General features: G+C 37.6%; 1 protein-coding gene across 1 annotated transcript in view; it reads left to right on the top strand.

The window, feature by feature from the left end:
• The first annotated feature begins 6,465 nt into the window (after window positions 1–6,465).
• The window catches only part of LOC126175903 (charged multivesicular body protein 3), a 48,265-nt gene continuing 27,071 nt past the window's right edge, over window positions 6,466–27,659 (top strand). Inside the window, exons 1-5 of the mRNA XM_049922965.1 lie at window positions 6,466–6,773; window positions 6,865–6,925; window positions 7,003–7,182; window positions 13,357–13,478; window positions 20,163–20,255. Of these exons, the coding sequence (XP_049778922.1) occupies window positions 6,729–6,773; window positions 6,865–6,925; window positions 7,003–7,182; window positions 13,357–13,478; window positions 20,163–20,255 (501 nt within the window). The 5' untranslated portion in view covers window positions 6,466–6,728. The remainder of the gene's footprint in view (window positions 6,774–6,864; window positions 6,926–7,002; window positions 7,183–13,356; window positions 13,479–20,162; window positions 20,256–27,659) is intronic.

Genomic DNA, 27,659 nt, shown 5'->3' with positions numbered 1-27,659 from the left:
AGTTTTTCCACTAGATTTTGATCTTGTAATGATTTCATGTTAATTGGTCACAATATAAGACAAGAAAATTGATATACTCTGTGTTTTATTTAAAAATTACTACATCAGCAATGCAAAATACTTGGGCTTTCTGAAGCAACACCCCCTGAGGAAGTCAAAGTTGAGTATCTCATCATACTGAGCAGCTAAGTTATTATGTGAACTTTCATTAAATGTGATTGAAATTTTCTAGTTTTATCTTGTCTTCATACTTGTGAATGGCAGAGACCCAAACTACAAGTTGCTCCAATGGTATGATTGAAAATTCACTATCACCACTGCCCAGCAGCTATAGACAGAACTGGAGAAACTATACGTTATTATTTATTGGGCGTTAGTGGTAATTAAAATGCTTCCCTCCTCTCACACATTTAGGAGTAGCATTTAAATGTGATGTAGCTGAGCTGGGATAAGTTTAAGTCTTTGTGCTAATTTTTGCACTGCATTTCTGTGTCTAATTGTGATGTGTGACAAAGTTTGGCGTCACAACTCAATGTTGGACGACATTTGAGATGAGTACAATTTTGAAATTTTAAATTACTTTTCCCTCAGACTATCATTTTTCAAACTTTCTTTTGTCATTTGACTGTTGATAGGCAATTGTGAATTTGCGTGTGACGATAATCTGGTTAGGTAGGTTTATTTTTGTATTTTGTGCCCAATATTATCTTCAAATATGGCAAGCACAGAACATCTGGAGATGTTTCTTATACTCAGTCGTTGACACTGAACCTGCAAAGGTCATCTGAGACATCACATCTTAGGATTTTCTCGAAATGAACAAGCCTCAGGATTAATTGAAAGATAATCTCAACTCTTGGATCACACTCTCACAAGTCAGTCTCAACTCTTGGATCACAAGCTTACAAGTCAGAATAATGATTTAAAGAATGAACTTACAAGTCAAAACAATGACCTTAAAAGAGTATTGTTACTCTTAATGACACTGTTAATTTGATCTCAATGACACTGTTAAGACATGAAAAGGAAAATTCAGGCTACACAGGCACAAGTAGCCAACTCCCTTTCAAAACTTACTCATTTCGTCAGTCAACTGCCTTTGAAATTCAAACAGTAAACAATAAGATTGATCATGTACAGTTGCATGTGGAAAACGTTGAAGATGTTATTCATGCTCAGTTAGGTAGAAGGAACTCTTAATTCAAAATTATGCATGAATATATAGAGCAGGAAAGTGAATTCATCAAACAGAAACTAAAAGTAAATAATGATCAAATTCATAGCCATCCTACCAGTGTTAATAATAAAATTGAGACTTTGTCTGAAAATTTACAACAAGTTACCATCCGATTAAGTGATGTTGAAACATGTATGTTGTATCCACAAATCAGCAGAAATTTTGTACCATTTTGTAACAGTTCACCTCTTAAATACATACTGTGGACTATCCCCAAACTTACTTGATTCTGCAAAACTTAAACTAGCCAAACATTTCCTTAATGATGAGGCATTGTCATGGGCCAACCAATATGTAAATCCAAACATAACATTTAACGACTTTGAGCAGATGTTCTTGAATAAATTTTGGTCCAAAAGTAAACAGGCAGGCACGAAAACAGCATTTTTTTTAATAGCAATAGGTACACACCAGGTAATATCTCAATGCCAGATTTTTGTGAGAAACAATTACATAAGCTTGCTCACCTGGACAAAGCTTTTTATGATCTTATTCTTACTGATGCTTTGAAAAGACATCTACCAATAAGGGCTCATTAGGCCTTGTTTGTGGTCTTGATGATTGATTGATTGATTTTTATTGTTGTAGAGACCTCAGAGATCATCTGAGGCATTACAAAAGTCAATATTACATAGTATAAATGTTACACAAATAATTACAAAAGCAAGAAAAACATTACACAACATAAATATTACACAAATAATCATGGCACCTTCACACAAAAACAAAACAAAGAAACTTCTGGTACAAATTGATATTGCATAGTAAATTTAGCCAATTACAGACTTACTCATATATAGAAGCATATAAAAACTGATCACAAAGTGTAGTCATACCATATTCTTTGCCTCCCTTAAAAGTTCATCAGTTTCATAAATGCTGAGCTCAAGAAGAAATTCTTTTACTTTTTAATTGTTGAATTGGAAGATCCCTGATATGTTGGGGTATGGCATTAAAAAATTGTATGGACTTGTATAAGAAGCACTTTGTGTTTTTTTTATAGTTACATCGGAAAGAAACTAGGTCCTGCTTGTTTCTTGTGTTATAATTATGTCGCATATCATACTGTTGATAACTCAGATAGTTTTCCTTAATATGCCTTACACACTGTAGTATAAATATTGATGGCAGGGTCATAATCTGTAATTTTTTAAAGCTTGGCCTTCAGTGAGCTCTGGGTGCCAAGCTACATATCAGTCTTATTGCCTTCTTTTGTAGTTTGAAGACATTAGCTGCTTTGCTTTGATGTCTCCACAGTATTGTACCATAGGAAATGTGACTGTGTATTAAAGCAAAATAAACCACTTTAAGTACTGGCATGTTTAGACAATGACACAGCTTCCTTAGAGCAAATATTCCTTTGCTAATGCTGCTTCCCACTTTTTCTATATGACTACCCTAGGATAATTTTGAATCAATTGAGATTAGCGAATTTTTTAAACCATGTTGATAAACTTGACAAAGTTTTTTTTAGAAAGAGGACAGTGTTTACTTCCAGTTCATCTATTTCTCTCCCTGCATTCCCCACCAATGAAAACACTTTGAACAAATCTCACACCATAACCCATTACTCACAAACCTATACTAAAGCCCACACTTCTCACTCATGGTAAAATGTTAACGATCATTGAAAAAACTAAACATTTACATTATCTAAGTCCAGTTACTACAGTAGAATAATTTAAAGAACTAACAATAGTGGTCACTAATTTCACCCTCTACTATGGAAGCAACAATTTCTATTCACACTACTAAACTACAACTAATACCAGTACCACAAAAGGTTTGCATAATTCTTTGTCTAAAATCAAAGTAAGTGTCCACAGGAACACACAACGAAACAAAACACAGGGTATAATTTCTTACAATCATACCATGAAATGAGGTCTATTCTGTCTGAGATTTTGCCCACCACGCCTAGAACAGTTTTTTGTAGCTGTCTCACTCTCCTCAGTATCCTTATCAAACCCTATGCTACTTCTGCACCCATCTCCCTACCCTATGGCTGCTACCCCTGGTGCTATCCCTTCTGCAAGACTTGCCCTATGCACTCTCTTCTCTCTTACCACACTCTATACCTGCCCTGTAACTGGCAAAACGTACACTATAAAAGGAAGGAAAAGCCACATGTGAAACAACAGCTCTTTTACCAGCTGTTATGTAAAGACTGTTTGGCTTTTTACATCAGAATGATTACTACCAAGTTATAATTTAGGGATGAAGGGGTCTAGGCAGAGTAAAAACATAAAATCCTGTTGCAAAGCATGCTCTACAACATGACAGTCGTGACTTCAGTGACTGTTTCACCACATGTGCCACCTGGATTTATCCCCAGCCACCAGTTTCACAGAACTCCGCAGGTGGAACTGGCGTTGCGGCACGTCCTTGATTCTTACCACCCACCTGGCCTAAATCTGCATTAGTTTCTTAGCTCTCAGCATTTCTTCACAGCAACTATCCCTTTTGTCACTACCTTTTCGTTTTCTATGTCTTTGTTTTTGACCTGTCTATTTTTCAATGTACCTCTCCCACCTCTATCATACACATTCCACTTAGCTTTTGTCCTTAGGTAACTCATGACTGATGTTTTAACTGTAATCTCTGTCTTCCCTATTACCCTATCTTCCACCTCTGAGCTCTCAGGTTTTCAAAACTAATCTGGTACAGTCCCCAACAGTCTTTCCTTCTCATCCCAACCAGTGTCTCTACCCTGACCCAGGGTTCTGGGCACCTTTCCTGAACTCTACCCCATTTCCTAAATCCCACCAATTCTTTTCCTTCACTCTTCTTCCTTCTCCTTTAAACTTTCTGCCTGAAGGAGAAACCCCTGGCACTGAAAGCTTGCAAACTGTAATACCTTTTATATGTGTATTCTCTTGTTGCCAAATGGTGAGTAGATTTTTTATCTGTCAGATTACTTATATTTTCAAAAATTGGTTGTTTTCATTGCTATATTACTCCATTTAACTTGTATCTCTGCAACATTCCAGTTACTAACTTCAAGAAAATCAAGTGTTCAGATGACCTGGAATTAATATGCCTGCACAAGGATATCAAGCATTGTGAAAGTATGCTCTTAAGTGACTTTGCTATACTGAATGAGTACTTCTGCAAATTGAGACACCAATGAAACCCAAGCAAAATAGGCTCAAAGGAAGTTACATGTTATTTGAAATGGTCGAAGTTTCCCATAATTACCCCCCTAAATATCTAGGTGTCAACCTTAAACAGCACTGCACGGACCTATCAAAGAACAAATCTACACCACAAAATTTCTAGGAACTGTTGAGAAGAAAATGCACATACACTGTACAGTACTGCAATTCCACTAGTGTATTCAGCTGCTCAATATTGTGCCCCTACATGGGAAAACAATGACTATGGTAAATATGTGTGTGAATAAGGCCACAAGAACCATTACTGGCATCGTCAGATCTACTTACATTCCGCAGTTGTCTGTTGTACTCCATTTTGACTTGCAGATTTCATCAGAACAGCTGTCAAGGTGCAAATTCTTTTAAAAAATGGGTCATAATAGAATTAATTTCTAAGTAGTTTTTTCCAGAATCTACCAGCAACTGGTCAAGGCCCAACAGCATCCAAACGGGACGAGGGAGATGTGCTCACATCTTGCAGAAGTGGAGTTACTGTGAATGTGCTGAAGGCAATTGTGGTGCACAGGGTAATGGGCAATAAGACACACCGTTGAGAACTGCCCATTTGGGGCTGGAAGTCTTGCATGAAGTGATACCAAGAGCTACAGTCTGGTTATCAAATTGAAATGTTAATTTGTAAATACATAGTGTACATGCACACATATATTCTGTTGCACCAGTTGATGATCATCATGATAAAATGGAAGGTCATCTCTTGCATCATTTCCTAGAGTCAATGAATAAAGTTTAAGTGTTGCAGTTCATTTAGTCATGCACCCATTCAGGAGAGCCTGCAGTAAGTAAAAGAAGTTTGTTTGTACAAAGAGAAGCAAATGGTAGAAGTTAACATTGTGCACTGCATCATCATTAACTAGGCCACACACTAAATTGTTACACATTATCTGACTTACTCAGGTTAAAATGAATACAGCAAGGGAAGTAGGAAAGGTCCTACTTTAAAAGCAGCAGCTGCTTCTTTCATTTGATGAGGTGTGTGTGGCTGTGAGAATACTCTACAGTGCCAATATGACAGCTTCTGGCTCTGTGAGAATCGCCTATAACTGATACTGGTACCTTAAAGTCTTTCCACAATTGCACATATAACGTCTTAAATCTATTGTGAAATATACTGTTTCTACAGCCTGTGCACTTTTGAAGTAACTTATTATATCCAGCACCAGTTAGTACTTACGCAGCATATAAGAGTAGCTAATTACAGACCTATATTCTATGCAGATAAAGAGTTAAAATGTATACTGAAATTCTCCTCCCCTTTCATCTGAAATCTTGGTTGTTGTGACAGACTGACCTGTACTGCATCCTGAGGTCTAGGTTAGGCTGAAAGGTACAATCTGGTTGTGCATTGGCGAATCCAACGAATGCGAAAGCCAAATAATGGTTGTGACATTTTCCGAAATTCAACCATCATAAATGCGATTGCTTTGTAAACCGTTAATACCATCGCTAAATAAAACTAATTTATCTAATGTGAAAGAAATTACTTGCCTGCTCGAAACTTCTGAAAGCTGTTCATGAACACACGATGTTTTTATGCCCCTTGCAGCGAAAGACATTGATGTTTTATTCTTTAAATGGTGGTTTGTAAGTCTGCAATAACCACAAAAGTTTTCCTTTTACTTCAGTAAGATAAAAAATTATTTCCAGTTCATCCATTTCTGTCCAATGACAAAAGCGCATAGTACGTCGTAAGAAATAAAGGAATCACAGGCAAATTTTTTTCATTTCCTTGTAGCCGTGTCAGTATAGCAAATAATTGCGTCAATCTTTAATATCACAGGAACGACAATAAGAGCTGATATTGTCAAGCTGGCAGTCATCTGCAACTAATTAAAGCAGAACAAATTTTCACATGTATGCAATTTAAGATTCGGACATTTCATTGTTGATCCTGTGAGTGTGATGTTCCAGATACCTGAGGTCGAATTATTTGAATTTACCCGCGGCAAACCTCTGAATTATTAGCGTCAGAGACTCTCACCATCAGCGTTCTGTGTCGACATCAAAAGGAGCGATCACTGTTGACTGTAGTAGAACAGAGAGAGTCGTGTAAGTGCTTTCACACTACTCTCACTGCCAGTCACTAAATATCTTTGCAGTGATTGTAAACTAACATTTTGCAGCGATTTTTAAGTAGTTTTCGCATTTTTACCGCGTATCGTGCCAATTTTAATCAGTCAATACAGCTATAATTTTATGAATCATACAGGAGTGAGATATCTAGCATACGATTGTTCCAGGACAGCCAACATCAGATGTTCCGTGTGATGGGGGAGTGGTTGTCATAAAAAGTTTGAGGGCTGTCATTCTGATTGAAAATGGGATTGTTCGGGAAGACACCAGAAAAAAATCCAAAGGAATTGGTATAACTTATATGTATTATTACACGCGAAGATTTAATTTAGTAAGACGTAGTGAAGTAATACGCAGTTGCAATGCACTTGTGATTTTCAGGTTAATGAATGGTCCCACAAAATAAGAAAAGAAGGTTATCAACTGGACCGTCAAATAAGAGGTGCATAAATTTATCTTCTTTGTCAGATTTGTCCTGTTTCACCCATGAATTTCATGACTGTCATTTTTCCTTGATAGCGATACAGAGGGAAGAAGAGAAAGTGAAGAGATCGCTGAAAGAAGCAGCAAAGAAGGGAGACAAGAGTGTTTGCACGATTTTAGCGAAAGAAATCATCAGAGCACGTAAAGCGGTGAACAAAATACATACATCGAAGGCTCATCTCAATTCTATACAAATGCAAATGAAAAATCAATTAGGTAAAGTAATGCAGAATGTAATTGAATTTTCTCCACTTACTACTGTTTCATCCACTATGGTAAACGGATTCATAAAACTTCGCAATGTTTTATACTTTAATTCATTCGCAAAAAAATTCATTTCCCTTAGTGGTAGATATTATCAGTACTACCTTTTTATTTTATAGTGTTGCTTATATTAAGTGTTAGTTCAATGAAAAGGACGAATTTGTGTTTGTATGTGATGGTATGATTGTTTTAAACTATTCTAGAAATTAGTGTTTTGCAAAAAGTTCTAACTTTTTTTTTCTGCACATAACTCCCACCGGACTTGTAACCAAATGTTGCAGTAGTTCACCTTACTGATTTGTAGAGGATACTGTCACTTCTGGCAGTCCTCCTTTATGTTGGTTGACTACTGTGCTATGCACGTGTTGACTAGATTTCTTCCATAGCAGTGCTGTCTCTTACTGTCAGGTCTGTGTTAAATTTTCTGGGTGATAAAGTCCCTCTCCAATCACGTCTGTAACAAACCCTCTCAACTTGTACCCTTCTTTAAATAATTTAATATAAATGTTCTGATTAAGTTTTATAGATATAGTGAACATGAACTTAAATATTGCCAAATTAACTTGCTGGAGGTTGTATGGGTCAATGTAAGTGTGAGAGTCCATCCATCTGACTTGACCCATGATATTATGGGGTTGTCATGTGCAATGTTATTAAGGCAAGGAATTTTGGAGTTGGTTGTTTGTAGATGCCGTGTTGTATTTGATGGTGCCGTCTGGTGGTAGTTTTAAAGTGTATTGGGTTCATTTGAATTTTGGTTGTCATCATGCTAATGTGGTTTTGAGTTTAGTTTGTTGGTGCAGTAATGCAGGTTGTGAAAATGTTTTCAGTGAGTTATTAGGATCCTTTATATTTTTCTTCTTGTTGGTCTAGTGTTTTTGTGTTTGTTGTGTGGAAAGAAGTCTAAATTCCTTTTATTGTGTATTAGTTAGGTATGGATGTGGCAGTAAAGTTCACAAGTGTATCATTATATTCTGAGATTAGTGATATGATGTCTGTTATACAGTTTCTGCAGATGTTCATTCTTATTGCTGGATTTATAAGGTGTAACATTTGTCGCAACAACATGAGGTTGACACGAGTTCCATTGGCTTGGACCAGGGACATTGTGGCATTGTTGTGTGCATGTGCGCGTGTGTGCCTGGTGGGGAGTGGGAGGGGGGAGCAGCCAACCTAGGTGGTACTGCCAGAAGCTTCTGTTAATAAGTTTGTTTTATTCTATACTAATTGTGATGTTTCGTCTGTTGTATATTTGTAGTAAGTTGGTTGTGTTTTAATTGATGTAGTGAATATGGGGTGTTTGGGTTTAGTTATTGGTGTTTTGGTTCCACTTTTCGGTATGGTAGGTGCTGGGTTTTTGGTATTGATAGTTACAGTTGAGCTATATAGGTCAAGGGAAATGTCTGATTCCTATGGTTTTGTTGTTACAGCAGAATGCTGTAATTTAATTTTTTTTGTGTGTTTTGGGATGGTATGGTTTTTTTTGTTGTTGTGTATTTACCTCGTTCCAGTGCTAAACCCCCAATTTTCCATGGTTGTCCTGTTAGTTTCATTTTATTTTTGGAATGAGGCATTATTGTGTCACTTTTATTTTTGTTCCCATTTGTTGGAAAGTGTGTGTAGTGATTTCATTGTCATTTTGTATATGCTGGAAGTAGCTGTTTCCACCATATTGATGATGATGTCGTGGGTGAAAGAAATCAGGTGGAATCAGACACTTCTGTAATGCCAGTTGTATTACTAGAAAACCATATAAAAAGTGCTATGGCTGAAGATTTCTATCTATTAATATGCTTATTAACAATGTGCTTATTATTGTACCCTCAGTCATACATAACAACTGAAATTGGTGTCATGTTGAATGGAAAATTCACAGGTTTGAGAGACTGTAAACACAATGTAACAAGACGACTTTATAGTATGCAAATGTAACTGCTCAGTGGAAAAAAAAAAAAAACATAGGCAGGCACATTCATGTTATTACAATTTTATAGAGCCTTTTTATTGCTTCTGTGTAAAACAAAGGAGCAATATACAATGGGTCAGTATGAACGACTTGTCCATTGTCTTGTTAACTACTTGGTATTTGAAAACTTGCACCTGGATCAAACAACAGCGAACTAAAATACCCATTAACATTGCAGCAAAGCAAACATCAGCTGCAGATGATGTCCGAGATACTTTTAGACTGGGTAAACAGAGCAGATTTCAACATTCTGATTTGAAAGTATGTCGATATACTTAACTCTTAATTTACCATATCTGTGCTTGGAAAGGAGGGGAGGAGGAAGGGTGTACACATTTCTTGACTTTGGTATGTCAGTGAGATTTGAGAGTTTAAATTTTGTGACTTGTGAGAAAGGCTGAACAGTCTGAGAGTGTAAGTATACGTATGCATGCACAGTGCACAATTATGTAGGTAGAGGACAATATTTTCAAAGTTAGAAGCATCATAAATAATTTTCTGTAATATATTTTTGAATCTTTGTAGTATTGTACTTGTACTCAGCTGTTGATTGCTAAGTTAGTGTGTTCATCATCATCGTCATCAGCCATTACACTGTTCACCAATGAATCCATATGTTTTAAATGTTATCTACCCACCTTCCATTAAACTGTCATATTTATTTATTTCTTCCTCCAGGGATAATCTCGCAGTGATGTAGGATTTGTCATCATTTTACTATTAAAGTAGTAGTACTCACATACTTACACACAGAATACGTGAATGTGTTTTAAGAGCATAGGACGACTGTGCCACTAAAGCGGAGTTATTGAGCGTAGTTTTCCGAAATTCCTTCACCAGGGAAGACAGATGGAATGTTCCAGAATTTGATACACGAACAGCTGCTAGCATGAGTTTCTTAGAAGTAGATACCTTAGGGGTTGCAAAGCAACTCAAATCGCTTGATACGGGCAAGTCTTCAGGTCCAGATTGTATACCGATTAGGTTCCTTTCAGATTACGCTGATACAATAGCTCCCTACTTATAGCAATCATATACAACCGCTCGCTCACCGATAGATCTGTACCTGCAGATTGGAAAGTTGCGCAGGTCGCACCAGTGTTTAAGAAGGGCAGTAGGAATAATCCATCGAACTACAGACCTATATCATTGATGTCGGTTTGCAGTAGGGTTTTGGAGCATATACTGTATTCAAACATTATGAATCACCTCGAAGGGAATGATCTATTGATACGTAATCAGCATGGTTTCAGAAAACATCGTTTTTGTGCAACGCAGCTAGCTCTTTATTCGCACGAAGTAATGGCCGCTATCGACAGGGGATCTCAAGTTGATTCCGTATTTCTAGATTTCCGGAAAGCTTTTGACACCATTCCTCACAAGCGACTTCTAATCAAGCTGCAGGCCTATGGGGTATCATCTCAGTTGTGCGACTGGATTCGTGATTTCCTGTCAGGAAGGTCACAGTTCGTAGTAATAGACGGCAAATCATCGAGTAAAACTGAAGTGATATCAGGTGTTCCCCAGGGAAGTGTCCTGGGACCTCTGCTGTTCCTGATCTATATAAATGACCTGGGTGACAATCTGAGCAGTTCTCTGAGGTAGTTCGCAGATGATGCTGTAATTTACTGTCTAGTAAGGTCATCCGAAGACCAGTATCAGTTGCAAAGTGATTTAGAAAAGATTGCTGTATGGTGTGGCAGGTGGCAGTTGACGCTAAATAACGAAAAGTGTGAGGTGATCCACATGAGTTCGAAAAGAAATCCGTTGGAAATCGATTACTCGATAAATAGTACAATTCTCAAGGCTGTCAATTCAATTAAGTACTTGGGTGTTAAAATTACGAACAACTTCAGTTGGAAAGACCACATAGATAATATTGTGGGGAAGGCGAGCCAAAGGTTGCGTTTCATTGGCAGGACACTTAGAAGATGCAACAAGTCCACTAAAGAGACAGCTTACACTACACTCGTTCATCCTCTGTTAGAATATTGCTGCGCGGTGTGGGATCCTTACCAGGTGGGATTGACGGAGGACATCGAAAGGGTGCAAAAAAGGGCAGCTCATTTTATATTATCACGTAATAGGGGAGAGAGTGTGGCATATATGATACGCGAGTTGGGATGGAAGTCATTAAAGCAAAGACATTTTTCGTCGCGGCGAGATCTATTTACGAAATTCCGGTCACCAACTTTCTCTTCCGAATGCGAAAATATTTTGTTGAGCCCAACCTACATAGGTAGGAATGATCATCAAAATAAAATAAGAGAAATCAGAGCTCGAACAGAAAGGTTTAGGTGTTCATTTTTCCTGCGCACTGTTCGGGAGTGGAATGGTAGAGAGACAGTATGATTATGGTTCGATGAACCCTCTGCCAAGCACTTAAATGTGAATTGCAGAGTAATCATGTAGATGTAGATGTAGATGGCTGGCAGTGGCTTTGCTGAAGGGACTGTTACAGCATTTGCTTAAAATTATTTAGGAAACTCATGAAAAACCTAGATCAGGATGGCTGGACAGAGCAGACTCCACCCTCCCAAAATATGAAGTTATTGTCACAACAACTACATTGCCTCATTCATTTCATTCATATTGTACAGTGTTCTTTTGATCATAAGGAATTCACAGCAAATAGCTTACAATATAAAATGGAATTTTGTATTGTGCACACTATATGCATAATCTGGTGACCCCAGGACCATGAAAATGAATATCTGGAACATGAACATCTCCATGGCCTTCCATCATTCTTGTCTCAAAAACTGACTTTGCAACTCCCTGATGAGTGAGATTTTGAGCTCAGAGGGACAACAAAATGTTATGTATCACACACTATAGTTATATTGTGATCATGCATTACAATGTGACAGTGTATTGTAGTTGCCCCCTTTCATTATAAACCACTTCTAAGTATGAAGTATGTTCCAGCTCCCATTTTGAACAGCTGTATTTTAGTAGTCATTTTCATCTCCTTGAACATTTTATTATACAATTTTATTCCCTGATCAGAAATGCTGTATGGAGTGTTTTGTTCACTTTTTCTAGGTAAAGCCAAGCCCATACTGGTTCTTGTTCCATGATTTTGTATACAACTGTTAGTGAAATATTTAACTAAAGTTTTTGCTAATACACATAACAGATTGGCAAATGTACTCGCTTACTACAGTTTTTTAAATCCACCACACAGATTAATGACAAGGACTGGTCAACCTGAATGTAGTTTTTTGAGTGTTTTCCATCTCCACTAGGCGAATACCAGGCTCGTACCCATATCCTACCTGTGTTACTCGATTTACAAATGTTTAGAAAACATTTACACACTTGGCATAACACTAGAACAGATAATGGTGTATATAAACTGTCCTGGGGAGATGGGGCTGGTGACAGGAGGGGCGTCCAGCCACCCTCTATCACTAACACTTACAAATTCAATAATCAACTTGCCAAAGGTATGGGATACAGGCCAGGAAAAAGAAGAAATTGGCATTGATTCACAGACAAACACAATGGAAAAGAATGCTAGGAATGTAAATATGGTTCTTGGATGAAATGTCGGATGTCGTGAAATTTCCATAATATTTCACTGGTGCAGCTGACCGACATCTTCAGGTGTGGTGAACACATTGCTGAGCTCGTGACCAAAGCCTCCTATTTATGACAGTGTGATAAGAAATAGCGACAAGTGTGAACAAGCCAAATCTGGTGACCAATATCGCAGATATTCTGATCGGCAGCAAGACAGACAACTACTTCACCTTTTGGACGATGAACCAGCAGTTTCAATGCAAGCACAGAGGCTGTCAGTCATACTGTGCACTGCTGTCAGGTGCCCCAGCATCCTCTGTCAGGAGCCGTCTGCCGATATACTTGCGTGCAATGGTGTGTGCACGTCCTCGCTGTCGGCATCCAAATAACAAATTCAGTGCGAAGTGTTTGGTTCTCTCTCTCTCTCTCTCTCTCTCTCTCTCTCTCTCTCTCTCTCTCTCTCTCTGTGTGTGTGTGTGTGTGTGTGTGTGTGTGTGTGTGTGTGTGTGTGTGTGTGTGTGTTCCTTCCTTCCTTTCTTGCTTACTTTCTAGCAGTAACAAAGGATACTCACAGCAGCATTTATATTACCTTATAAATTTTGTGTGCACTTATGATGTACAAATATCTCTTACAGCCACACTCAGAGTTGCTGGTTCACTGCAGAAGTCAACAGAAGTCATGCAGGCTATACAGTCATTAGTGCGGGTGCCAGAAGTAGCAGCAACAATGAGGGAACTGTCAAGAGAAATGATGAAGGTAAGATAATTATTTCTATTGTACTAGCAGTTTATGAACTAGTATAATGTTGTGGGTTTCGAGAAGTTGAGATCAGGTTTTCCAGATTAAATTGATAAAAGTTCCAAACATTGGCTTGTGAAAGGATTTGCTGGGCTGAGGGTAAACACAATAAAACACTTTGTACGCATTAAAAATTATTTTTATTATTGCTAGTTACAGCTTTCAAAAAATTTTTGTCTTATTCTGCTATTACCATTTCAACACTCAATTTGTTTCTAGTGTCCGAGTCCACAGCTCGTGGTCGTGCGCTAGCGTTCTCGCTTCCCATGCCCGGGTTCGATTCCCGGCGGGGTCAGGGATTTTCTCTGCCTCGTGATGACTGGGTGTTGTGTGCTGTCCTTAGGTTAGTTAGGTTTAAGTAGTTCTAAGTTCTAGGGGACTGATGACCATAGATGTTAAATCCCATAGTGCTCAGAGCCATTTGAACCATTTTCTAGTGTCAGACTGTAAATGATACATGTGACTGAAGATTCTTTCCACAAAGGCATTGCTGCATGGAACTGCCATTATCCTTTTGATCGTCACTGTGATGAGAGAGAACTTCACAACTGTCTGTTTCCTCCTCTTCCTCATCTCCTCCTTCAAAAGTTTCATCTAAGACCTCTTCCAGAAGCTTCTGCACTCTTCCTTGTTCTATTTTGTAACAATCCATAGCTGTTTTAACTGCACAGAGCGATGAAATACAAGCAGCTGCTACAGAACACAACTGTGCGCTTTCTTGCAGCACTGCAACATAGAGGCATGCGGAGTGCCGACAACACCCCATCCTAGAAAGGTACCAAAGATTGTGACATTGTACACCTATCCATTATGTAATCATCCATCAATAAGGATGACTAGGGTGTTCTGAACACCCTGCGCGACCGCTTAAGGGTTAACGCAAGATACTGCATCTCATGATCAGATAGCCCATTTACTATTGGTTTTGTGACATGACCTTTTTCCCTAGATTTGTCTACAATGATATTGTCAATAGCAGTCTGAGCATTTACATATCCTAGTTGCAAAGTTCACAGTAGGAACTAAACTGAATGATAGTGTTACTGACTGCAATAATTGTTCACTGACAGAGCTTTTCAATAAATCCACATTAAAATCACCAGCAACCACTAATTCCTTGTTTTTTTACCATGAAATGGGACAGGGGAGCTTCCAGATTTTTATAAAGAGGTTAAAATTTGCTGAAGGTAATCTGTATGTACCTACTATTATAAAGGACTTATTATGAAATACTGCTACTGTTGCACAAGCTTGTAAGTGCTGCACTGAGCAAAATTTATTAATATCAATATTCTTGAAATCAAAACTGTTTCTGACAAATATGGCAACTCCTCCTTACTCCATATTTTCTCTGCAGAAATAAGAAGCTAACTTGAATCCTATAACATTTAACATATCTATACCAGTGGTCAAATGATGTTCAAACAGGCAGATTATATCAACTGGTTAGCTCAACTCTGATTCTTCAACACAAATAAGCAACGCCTTAAGCTTACCCTGTAGTCCTCGGATATTCTGATGCAATAACGATAACTGATTTTGTGCACTCGCTGAATTACAACTGGATTAACCTAATTTTCCTTCAGATTTTTTAGTATCTCTAGTTTCAATCAGAGGCTGTCTGCATGAATTGTGTACATTAAGATTTGCTTTCTGGCTGCCTGTTTCATCAATGTGAATGTCATTTTCAGCCTGTCTCTGAACATCTTTTGTTTCTTCCCGCCCTAACCTAAAAAAAAAAATCCTGCTGATCTGTCACTTGTAACCACTGGTACTTTACCACTTGTGACAGTGCCCCTCCTCAAGTTATTTGCTATTAGCCCAGACAGTTTTCCCTTCCCTTTCCTGTTTAGGTGAAGGCCATGCCTAGTGTAGTCCCAACTGCTGATAGTCAACAGAAACCACACTGATATAAGACTCCATATCTGATCCAAGCAGCCATTCCACCTCTTAATTAACTCTCCTAACAGAAGAATTTAAATGAGGCTGGTCATGCCGCCTCAGCATAGACACAAGCTCAACACCAGTATGTCTCATTGCTGAAGCTATTTTACCAGGTCACTCTTAATTGAATAATTAGTGTTCCTATCTATGCTGTTGCCCGCCCCACTCACTATTACCACAGCGTCTTCCTTTGTGAAGTCTTTACAGAGTGAACCTACATGATCTGTCACCTGATACAGACTTGCACAAGGTTTAAAAAAACTTGTGGCCTGGTAACCTGACCCTAGTTCATCCTGCAACAGTTGGCCAACACCTTTCCCATGTGAACTATTTAACAACAAAACTTTCTTCTTCAGTTTTTTCTGACTTCTTACTTCTCAAACACTTTTCGAAAGTTTGTTGTGTCCTGTCTACTCCTACATCTATTTATGACTCATGTGTGTCCAACTGTGACACCAATCAAACCTGTTTTCCACATTCACAACTACACTGTCTGAGAATATCCTATTCCTATTTCTTCTATAACCTGTTGTCACGTCCCACCTCTCTTTTCCCTTCTCTCCTCTTAACCTTTCCAGATCTTGTTTCACTTTATCTAGTTCTGCCTGAAGGACAGCAATATTCTCCTAACGTTCCATTATCTTCCTGCCTCTACAGCAAATCCTACACAACCAATGAGCCTTGTTTATTTCCCTAGTTTCCATGCCCACTACAGTCATCCATATGAAAGAACTGCAACAACTCTCAAACCACACCCCGTAACTAACAATTCTACGGCAAGTCATACACTTCTCACTCATGGCAAACAAATTTTAGCTTTAGTCTAATAAGTTAAAGTAAGAATAACTTTGTAGAGTACTCAGTAATATAATAAATTTCTTAGAAAGCTTAGGTCTAAAGTTCGGATACTAATTCAAAACCTCTGGGGAAACAAAATGATATAACTTGTATTGTTTAGGTGATGAACCAAAAGTAAACAAAGAACTGAACCTACACTATATAAAGTTTTCACTTATTTCGAAACTTTTCACTTTGGCTACTTACTAGAGAATCAGATGGATAGCATATAAGAATACACTAGCAACACAAACTTTACTTTATTGAAATAATCACGTAACTTACAGTGTATCACAACGTAAACAAATCCTAGTCCAAAATTCGCACCTCTGAAATGAAATGTTTTATTTTTTCAGAAAATAGACAAAAAAGTGAAACCTTCAATTGATAGCTTACAGTAGGTATTAATTTACTTAATTATGATATAATATTGCCTTAATTGCTATTACTCAATTTAAGTTCTATCTTTACGACTGCTGTGAATGCGCCCAACTCACCAACCAACCCGGTGTATAGAACCTGTGTGTACTGTAGCCGTTACAAAGTGATTGTTCCACGCTGGACTGGTAACAGTGAAGTGAGGCTCCCATGTTGTGTTGGAAGTTGGTGAACATCTTTATATGCTCTTTGCAGTAAGGTGACATTGATGCCAATAAATATTTAATTAAGACATACTGATCTTTCAAAATGTTGTATGAGACAGGTTAGTGCTGTGCGGCATCATTCGCATATATGGGTATCACAGTTTAGTGATAATGAATTGTAGTTTACTTCATGATTTGATGAGAAATCTTTAAACTTTAAATTCAGGTTCTAAGGAATAATTTGAGCCAAATCTTCATATCCATAAAATAAATATCTACATAATTCACAGAAAGATGACAGTAAAGTTAGTGATACACATGCTCCACATCTAGTCTATCGTTTCCTTTTCAAAATCATACCATCTAAATTAGTTATTTTGCCAAAAATTTTGCAGTTATCCTGACATTGCTATTCTAGCCAGTGTAATGTAGTGTTTTTGTGTTCATAGTACGGATTTAAACTACCCAGTTATCAATAACATACTTTCCCATCTGTATTACCCACAACAGAGCTGCTAATTTTTCTTTGGCTCCTTCACAATTCCCCTAAACAGCGTACATTTCTGAGTGGTGTAAATTGTAAAAGATCTTAATTTTCTTGAAACTGGAAATGTATCTGGATTTGTACCCCTGTATATCATACCATAATATCATTCTTAACCGTATTCCAAAGTCTGTTTCATGACTTTGTTTTAAATTGAGTGAGACCAACTTTCTAAACACAATTTTCAATGCCATATTTTTCATGACATTTCTGCCTATTTGGATGTGGCCACTCACCATTCCACTAAACCATTTTAAGAGGATAAATGTAAATACTTTGGATAATGTGTAATTCATTTTTACATTTTCAGAGAAAAAGAAACTTTAGTTTCAGCAAATAAAATATGCCTTCTTCACTACATTGGCCACAGAAGACAGTGACAGATCTTATTTCTTAGCTGTGTCAAAATGTTTAATCGTACAATTGTCTTTACTGTTGCTAATAATCATCAGCTTTAGTTGAGTAGTAAATAAATTCCTTTATTAATCATAATTGCACAAGTTTATAATGGGCACAAAATTCTACACCTGAATATATAGTACTTAATGATGGGTTTGTTTTTAACATTAAATGGTTTGTTGGTTTCCATTAATTTTTCAAAGTTTTGAGAAACAGTGTTGGTTTTCCATTAAAGTATGTCAGGTTTAATGTGCTATGCACTGTGTGTGAGCTTCTGCATCATTTCAGAAATTTCGTTGTAGTTACAGTTGCCACACCTAGCTGGGACCTCAACGGGACAGTCTGAGATGGGAGAGTTGAAATGAAGTAATGAATTTATTTAATGTAAATACTTTGTGGTCTGTACATTTTTTCTTGACAGAAGACCTCTTTTTTGTGTAATCATCCATAAAGTGACACTTCCTCTTCCCATCCTTAGACATTTTCGTAAGCTACAATAAAATAAGTTTATTAAATGCAAAACAGTTGACATTAACTCTTTAGTCATCAAAGAACACGTCACTATACAGTTCACGCCCTATATACCCAAGGTAAACACTTCAGATGTTACTAACTTGCCTTTAGAGAGAGTGGTCCTATCTGATCGCTATTCAAATAGGGACTGCCCGATTCTTCTGCATGGTGCTGCTGTAATCGTTCCAGCCCCTTCCTACTGGAGAAGTCTATTATTTTCTTGAATGATGGTGTGAGATCTAGAAGGTGCTTGCATCATCGATACAGGATATGCAACATGCAATGCCGTCTGTGAGACAACCTTGTCAATATTCGCTTGTTGACATAAATAAAACTAACTGAGGCTGAATTTACATGTTGCACTAACAGATAGGTTTACTTCAGTACTTGAGCCAAGTTCTTAATAGTATTTTGCAATATTGGAACAAAATTGTCTTGTCGGGATGTCAGGACAAGAAGGTCCCTAATAGTAACGATCCTGATATATCAGGATGGATAGCAGCCCTATTTGTAGAGCAGTAATGCAAAAATTTATCTTTTCTGGTATTCTGGCCTTACCAGTACTATGAAATGTTTAAGAAATGTTACTTGTGGGTGTATGTTGATTGTCAGTAAATATAAATTTTCACTCTTTTGTATTCCATGTTAAATTTCCAGAACAGTGTAACTGTTCACATATACAAAGAGTTAAATTTAATTCATCATAATGTAATAAGAAACATATTTAAAATGAGAATTAACTCTTGAAACATGTTGAACTCAAGCTAGATTAAATAAAAAATATGACGGGCAGCAGCAAATCTCTTGATTTAAAAACTGAAACCACTGTTTTGACACTTGCAAGTTTCAACAGCCATTTTATACTGGATGAAACAAAAAAAATCTCATATTTTAGCAATACAGAGGAGACATTGAGTTGCAAACAGGAAGGCACAATTGTTGATGCTATGTCCTGGATATTCCATTGTTATTTAAATTGATATGTTAGTGGACTTATACACATTACCTGCATAACATGCCAGCATGCAAATTTGCGTGAAATTGAAATCTTTACATTCTGATCTTAGACCATAAATGAGATAGATAATGCATGACATCATTATGGCAGACCAAAAATTGTGAGAACAGCTAAAAGATAGAAAAGCTTGTACAATATGCAAGATGACTCAAGAGAGAAAGGCATCCAAGAATCCAAACTCTAGGTGGAGAGTGGACCTGAGAATGTGGTCAAACAGGTAATTATATATGCTCTGAATGTACTTCGGGAAAACCGAGCGGGGTGGCGCAGTGGTTAGCACACTGGACTCGTATTCGGGAGGACGACGGTTCAATCCCGTCTCCGGCCATCCTGATTTAGGTTTTCCGTGATTTCCCTACATCCTTTCAGGCAAATGCCGGGATGGTTCCTTTGAAAGGGCACGGCCGATTTCCTTCCCCGTCCTTCCCTAACCCGAGCTTGCGCTCCGTCTCTAATGACCTCGTTGTCGACGGGACGTTAAACACTAATCTCCTCCTCCTCCTACTTCGGGAAAATGACCGAGAAGTATAAGTAGCAAGCTTCCGTATTGTCTTACAGTTCTTTAACAGTCAAATTTTTCCACTTTACCCAGCGGATCAGAATCAACATGCTGTTGCTTATTTACCATCCTTTTCCACATCTTGTTCCAACCCTCTTACAGAGAAACTGCTTTTCAATGAACAAGAATTTCTGGATTCATTTTTCAGTCTTTGGTTATATTTTAAGATTTGCACTGTCTTGCTATTTTGTGAGAATACATGGAAGATTAGAAGTTTTTTTTTCTGTCTTTCTTCATCACACAGGCTGGAATTATTGAAGAGATGTTGGAAGAGACAATGGAAGGACTCGAAGATGAGGAAGAGCTTGAAGAAGAAGCCCAAGAAGAGGTTGATAAGGTAAAAATTAGCCATTTTATGTGACATAAATTAAAGATAGTATTTTTGCAAGGAATCTGTGTACCAAACTTAAAATTCACAGTAACTTGTAGGGTTTCATCATGGCTACCGCTAACAGGTTTTGTGGTGCTACTTGTTATGTGAGAAGCACAGCTTGTAATTTAATTTCACTTTTTCAAGCTGAAAAGGATGGCTGCTATTAACCGTATAGCAGAGATGCTGAGTCACCAATAGGAAATAACAAAAAGACGGTCAAAAATAGGCAACAGACACGTGTGTGTGTGTGTGTGTGTGTGTGTGTGTGTGTGTGTGTGTGCGCACGCGCGCCCCCTGCCCCGTCTATTTTTGACAAAGGCCTTGGCTGAAAGCTTATTTTGTCAGTCGTCTTATTGTTGCCTATCTGCGATTCAGCATCTCCACTATATGGTGACTAGCAGCTAACCTTTTCATAATATTGATATGTTCTGTAAGGTTAGATTAGACATATAGTCAGAACATACTGTTCTTCATTTGCACAATTTTGTTAAATCCCCCACAATCCATATACAAGCTTATGGTTCATGGCTTTCAACTTCTTATTCCTCACTTCGGCAGGTTTTCTTTTTTTATAAATTCAGAAAGCTTTTTCAAAAACTCACAATTATCGTAAGTCATTTGGTGTGGAGTCCTATTATAAGATTTCTGTATGTTGCATTTTAATCTATGAATGGCAATATTTGTGGCAAAGAAAACTCCCTGGTTTATGTGCTGCTTAGTTAATAAGCATCATGTACTTGGTGCAGTTTATACATTGTCTTGCAATATAGGACAAGCAATATGGTTGACTTACTTTTTATTTCATTTTTTTGTCAGAGTTGCACATGGTCTTTTAAAGGGGGAAAACACATTAGGAGGCTTTTTGACATAGGTTTTTGATGAATTAATTAGAATTTAATCAAGTTTTGACATCAGTTCATTCATATTTCGAACAGTTTTTAAATATAATTTCAGCCAAAAATAACAAAGTTATGCTGTGATGGCCACTGAAGGTGGCGAGTTTAGTTCTACAATTGTGTGCAGTGTAGCAGATTTTACATTACTAGGTCGATTTTGCTGGCTCACATGCTGGTTATGCATTTGTTTGGCATTATTCAAGCTTTGCGTGCATACAACAATTCCTGCCTCATTTATGACCATCAGAAGGGATGAATTTTCTTCATTGAGTAAGCACACTGCTAAAGACAATGCCAATTCAACGACTTTTAGTCCGTAGTGCAAGTGTTTAGTAGCTAATCACAGAATATTGGGATTCAAACTTCCATTCGCATTTTTGTGTGGCCACCTAGACATCTCTCCAGTAATTCATCCTTTGATAAATCTTCTTGTATTGGAAGAATTTTGAGCCTGTACCCAATGTGCACTCAGTTCTGTGCTCATAAAATCTAAACAAATGCGAATTTCGCATTGAAATTTTGACAGCATGAGAGTTAAGCTAATGATTTATGCAATAAAAAAATCAGATTTTTGAACCTCCTAATGTGGTTTACCCCCTTACAGGTGTTCAGTTTTGAATTCTTACATTCATTTTCAAACCATTGCCTAAGCCACTGATATTTGACTAACATAATTCCAACGGAACATTCATAAGACTTGTTTGTACACAAGGTTGTAATGTTGACTTGGTTTATGAAAGTCGTTCAAGACCCCATTGGAATTATGTTACATTCAAATATAAGAGAAGCAGGTAATGGTTTAGAAATTAATGCAAATATTCAATACTAGTCACCATTAAAGATTAAATGCAACTTTGATGGAAAACTAAATCTTTATTAGTATAAAATTCTGTTGTGTTGGTAATGAAATTGGTTGGTACAAATCTTTTAGCAGCCTATTTTTGAAATGTTGAATGTTAACAGAAAGGCACCATAAAAATTGATTACATTTAGTGGGTAGTTCCAATGTTCTCAGTGGCTGCGAATTATGATATATGCCTTAACAACTCACTTTCTCAGTAGCATTGTTGCAGTTGTTTTTTTAACATTAGGAAGTATTCAGTGTCCTACTCGATTCACTGTTCTCCAGATGGAGTGCATACAACAGTTTTTGATTTTAAATCTCACACAGTTCTCATCATGGTAGTTCATTAACTGTTCAGCCATTGACTGCTTTTTAATTATAGAATACATCTTTGCAGTTAATTTTTGTGCATCCGTTTCACTGTTATCTATATAAGTGAGCTGATAATTTTAGTTGCGTGTAGCATATTAATTTTTATCGTGGGTGTACGTATACACTGTGCAAGAAGAAATTGAAACCAACGTGGCTTTGTGAAAAAAAAATCACCTGCTTATCAAGGTTCCCTTTTAAGTCCTCTGAGTATACCTGTTATACGTTCATATGGGCCACACCAGCCTGTTAAGAGTACAGCAATACAGCTGTAAATTTGTTTGATGTCTGTTACTGTACCTACGTAAGGTCTCAGTACATGGGAACGGTACTCTCAATGGGCTGTATTTAATCTTGTACGAGATTTTTTACAGATACACTGTGCCTATCCAACGAATCTCCTCCATTGCTCCTTAGTATTACCCCTAAATATTTAAACAATGTAAGTGTCTCAGGAAGTTTTCAGCTAGCTTTGGGATCGGTGGCTATTGGGGTTTTTAGTTGTTGTGGACATCATCTTGCATTTATCCAGATCCAAAAAGACCTGCCACACATTAAGCAATGGAAATTGATAGATATTCTCCTCTTCCTTACAATCATCCAACAATATTTTTCAGGTAATCCCATCAGCAGTCAAGAGTATTGTTTTGCCCCCATATTTTCTTCATATGGGCACATGGTATCCACTGCTGTTACTAGTGATTTGAATAAATCAAAGCTCCATTTATGTAAATGCATTTTCCACCACAAAACATTTTGGTCACTAGAACACTCTCAAATGTTCAAGAGGTTTGTAACTTAACAAGTGTGTTTTTGTGTTAACTAAATGTTTGAGAATACCTGGAGCTCGAGGCCAGTCACATTAGAAATTATATTTATAAAAGTCTAATAAATTGTTATTGTATTTTGAGAACATTAATGGTCCAGTTATGCTTCCTTTTGGTACACTCTGTGTTACTTTCATTTGTGCTGAACATTCACTGTTAGGTTTTTCTTACAGGGTTTTATTAATCAAAAACTCTTAAAGCCTTTTATTAAGGAACTGAAAAATTTGCATTTGTTATAAATGCAACTATACATATGAATTCTGTCGTGAAATGTGAAAATGCGAAGTTACCTAATAAATGCTGATTCATAGCAAAATTTATCCAAATGAATTATTTATCAAAGATTGTTTAAAATACCTATATTTTTTGTGTATAAATATTGAAAAAGTAGTAAATTTTCACATACTAATGTTGCATAACAGCTAGGAAAGCCCAATTTGGAAAGAGAATAAGAATGTTGTTGTTGTGGTCTTCAGTCCTGAGACTGGTTTGATGCAGCTCTCCATGCTACTCTATCCTGTGCAAGCTTCATCATCTCCCAGTACCTACTGCAACCTACATCCTTTTGAATCTGCTTAGTGTATTCATCTCTTGGTCTCCCTCTACGATTTTTACCCTCCACGCAGCCCTCCAATATTAAATTAGTGATCCCTTGATGCCTCAGAACATGTCCTACCAACCGAACCCTTCTTCTAGTCAAGTTGTGCCACAAACTTCTCTTCTCCCCAATCCTATTCAATACCTCCTCATTAGTTATATGATCTACCCATCTAATCTTCAGCATTCTTCTGTAGCACCACATTTTGAAAGCTTCTATTCTCTTTCTGTCCAAACTATTTATCGTCCATGTTTCACTTCCATAAATGGCTACACTCCATACAAGTACTTTTAGAAATGACTTCCTGACACTTAAATCTATACTCGATGTTAACAAATTTCTCTTCTTGAGAAACGCTCTCCTTGCCATTGCCAGTCTACATTTTATATCTTCTCTACTTTGACCATCATCAGTTATTTTGCTCCCCAAATAGCAAAACTCCTTTACTACTTTAAGTGTCTCATTTCCTAATCTAATTCCGTCAGCATCACCCGACTTAATTCGACTACATTCCATTATCCTCGTTTCGCTTTTGTTGATGTTCATCTTGTATCCTCCTTTCATGACACTATCCATTCCGTTCAACTGCTCTTCCAAGTCCAAGAATGAGTTTGCAAAATAAAGAGCATATCTATGAACAAACACAATGATTTATAAGTATGCCTGTAAGTTTCTCTCCAGAGTCACACCAGCTGCAGACGGTTGAATGATCTCTATAAGGTACTCACTGTGTTTGGCATAGCAGAACTTGTCTGTAGAACCTAGCATCTTAGAACAAAGAAATTCAGACATTGTTTGCTAGCTAAAGTTGGTTTTATGCAGACACTTTAATGTGGCAGTTTTAGGTGGTGGGTATTTTGAACTGTGCTTGGATAAGATACAATTAAAGGTCAGGCCCAAACTATCTCATTTACAATGCTGCCAACCTCAGCAAGCAGTTGTGTGCAGTAGCTCTCGTCAAATGCTTTGTGCACTCTTTGCTTTGGGTTGTGCCTTTCTCATTTTCTTATTTTGAAATGAATGAGGGGACTAATTCCGGTCCATCAGGGGGCACAACTCTTACAGAAAGACTCGGCAGTCCCTATGACTATACGAGTTATGATTTCCCAGAAACTAACAACATGGATGTGGGATGTGTGCCTTGTGAGAGAGGGATTTCTTCCTCCACACTGCTCCTCATCCCCTGGGTACTCAAAGTCCTTGTTTGTCATGGCCAACTATTATCTTGTAGTGTCTGCACTAGAGTGACCAGAAAATTTATTTCTACCACACTGAGCAGAAAATAGTGCTGCTTCTTAACAGAAACAGTTATTTGTTGAAAGCTTTAAATAGAGCCACAGGAAGAAAACAAGTAAAGACCATTTTGTAAAAAGCTGTCTACGTTTTTGCAAAAGCAAACATTCTATCTAAAACGACTCTTATAGTGGAGAATAAAAACTATTCTCTTTATTATTATTTTATCTTTCAGTCACCACTTTTTTTTTCTCCTGATCAACTTTGACCTCGAGTAGGTGACATGACACCTGTTTACATTTATATACGTAATCACTTTAAAAATATAATTTTAATTTCACCAAAAGTAGATGCTAGTATTTCAGGTCACTAATAATTTTATACTTGCAAAGGCACTCCATATGATCGTATCGTGATTAGTAGGCAACATTGATGTGCAAAGTCGAACGCCTTTTAGAAACCTATGAAGGTAGAATTTACTTGTTAACTTGCAACTGTGGTTTCAAGAATATGGATAAAGCAAGTTGTTTATGACACAAGTGGTTTTTCTTGAACATTTTCTGACCCTTTGGAAGGAGCTTCATCTGCTCAAGGAGTCTCATAAAGTCCAAACTTAAAAATGTGCTCTAAGATGCTGATCTGTAATTTTGTGCATAGATCCTTTTACTGTTTCTGTACACAGGAGTGGCAAGTATTCTCTTTATTCAAATGTTTAAGTGAGGCAGGGTGTTTTACCCAGGGCAACTGGTAAATCTGGGAAAAGCCTGTAAATTTTTTAGAATTCCAGCATTTTTCATTGTGTTAATTTTCAATTAAATGTTTGTAATTTTGACTGGTAAGCATTGACACTCTTACAAAGAATTTTACTTTAGTCCACTACTGCAGAACAATACTGCTGCAGTAAAACATATATGACAGAACACCAAACTCAAACTTAATTGGAAATAAAGTGCACCATTTACAATAACAAAATGCAGTGCACCCACAATCATCTGCTGACAGCAGAATGTATCAAAAACTATATGGTACTTCGTAACAAGAAACTGCTTTCAATGAGCATGATGTCACACAGGTTATGAGAAAATATTGCGAACGTGGATTTGGGAAGTGTTACTTTCAAAGTAAATTTCTTTTTGAGCAAGATGGATTATGTTTTGTGTGAAAAGGTATGATGAATTTATTAAATCACAGTGTGTTAGACTCTCATTTAAAACTTAACACTTTGAGCATCAGCTGCTTACCAAAATTTCTAGATCAGAAGACCAGCCATTTATGCCATTTTTTTAAAACTTTTACTGGCACAGTTGTCTTTGATTTATCTTAGCTGGTAACACACTAAAAATGCCAAGTTTCAAGGTTATAATGTAATTGGATAGACAAAGACATCTACTCACCAAGCGGTGGCAGAACAACACATACATAAAAAACGTTTTATATGAGCAAGCTTTTGGAGCCAGTGGCACCTTATTCTAGCAGGAGGATTGAAGGGGAAGGAAGAGAGGCAAAGGAAAAGGACTGGAGAAGTTTAAGGAAAGGTGTAGAGTTCAGAAAAGTCTCTCAGAAACCTAGGTCAGAGATGGAAGACAGGGTAATACGCAAGACAGAAGTTACACACAAGTTAACAAGACTAAAAAGCTGAGTGCATTTTACCCAACAGAGATGAGAGGGGGATGGTGAGAAATAGACAGGTCAGAAAATGAAAGATGTAGAAACTAAAACGAAGTGAAGAAAGGAGTAGTTACTGTGAAGGAATTCTGGGACAGAAGAATTTAATGTGACTTGAGGCTAGGTGGGCAGCGAGAACCAAGAACATGTTGTAGCACTAGTTCCCACCTGCGGAGTTATGAGAAACTGGTGTCTGGGGAAAGAATCCTGGTGGTGTGTGTGCTGAAACAGGCACCGAGGTCACGACCATCACATAGAGCATGAGCTGCAGAAGGATATTGTTTGTTGCTGGTATACACCCTCTGCCTATGCCCATTTGTCCTAAATTTTAACTTAATGGTTATGCTGATGTAAAGGCCGGAAGTGTTTTATAACAGCTGGTATGATGTGTCATTTCACAGGTGACTCTCTGTTTGACGGTATATGTTTTTCTAGTTACAGGGCTGGCATAGGTGGTGGTAGGAAGGTGCATAGGTCACAGGAGTAGGAGCCATAGGGTAGGGAGATGGGTGCAAGAGCAGCATAGGGCTTGACAAGGATATTGCAGAGATTAGGAGGGTGACAGAAAGGTGTTCTAGATGTGGTTGACAAAATCTCAGACAGAATGGACCTCATTTCAGGGCTTGATTTCAGTAAAACACGGCCTTGTCGAAGTAGCTGATTAATATATTCAAGAGTAGGATGATGATAAGTGACAAGTGGTATGCTGTGGAAGTTTTTGTTTGCCCCCCCCCCCCCCCCCCCCCCAATCAGCAGTATCAGGATTGAATGTGATGGCTCAGGAAATCTGCCTTTGAACTAAGCTGGTGTGGTAATTACATCCATTGAAGGCTGAGGTGAGAATGGTGGTGTACTGCTGTAGAGTATGCATCTGAACAAATATGTTTGTCTCAAATGCCAAGACTGTACGGGAGGGCACATTTAACATGGGAAGGA

This window comes from Schistocerca cancellata, chromosome 3 (genome assembly GCF_023864275.1).
Source record: "Schistocerca cancellata isolate TAMUIC-IGC-003103 chromosome 3, iqSchCanc2.1, whole genome shotgun sequence".
Taxonomy (NCBI): domain Eukaryota; kingdom Metazoa; phylum Arthropoda; class Insecta; order Orthoptera; family Acrididae; genus Schistocerca; species Schistocerca cancellata.
The sequence above is the reverse complement of the archived record's forward strand: the minus strand, read 5'-3'. Positions and strand labels throughout refer to the sequence as shown.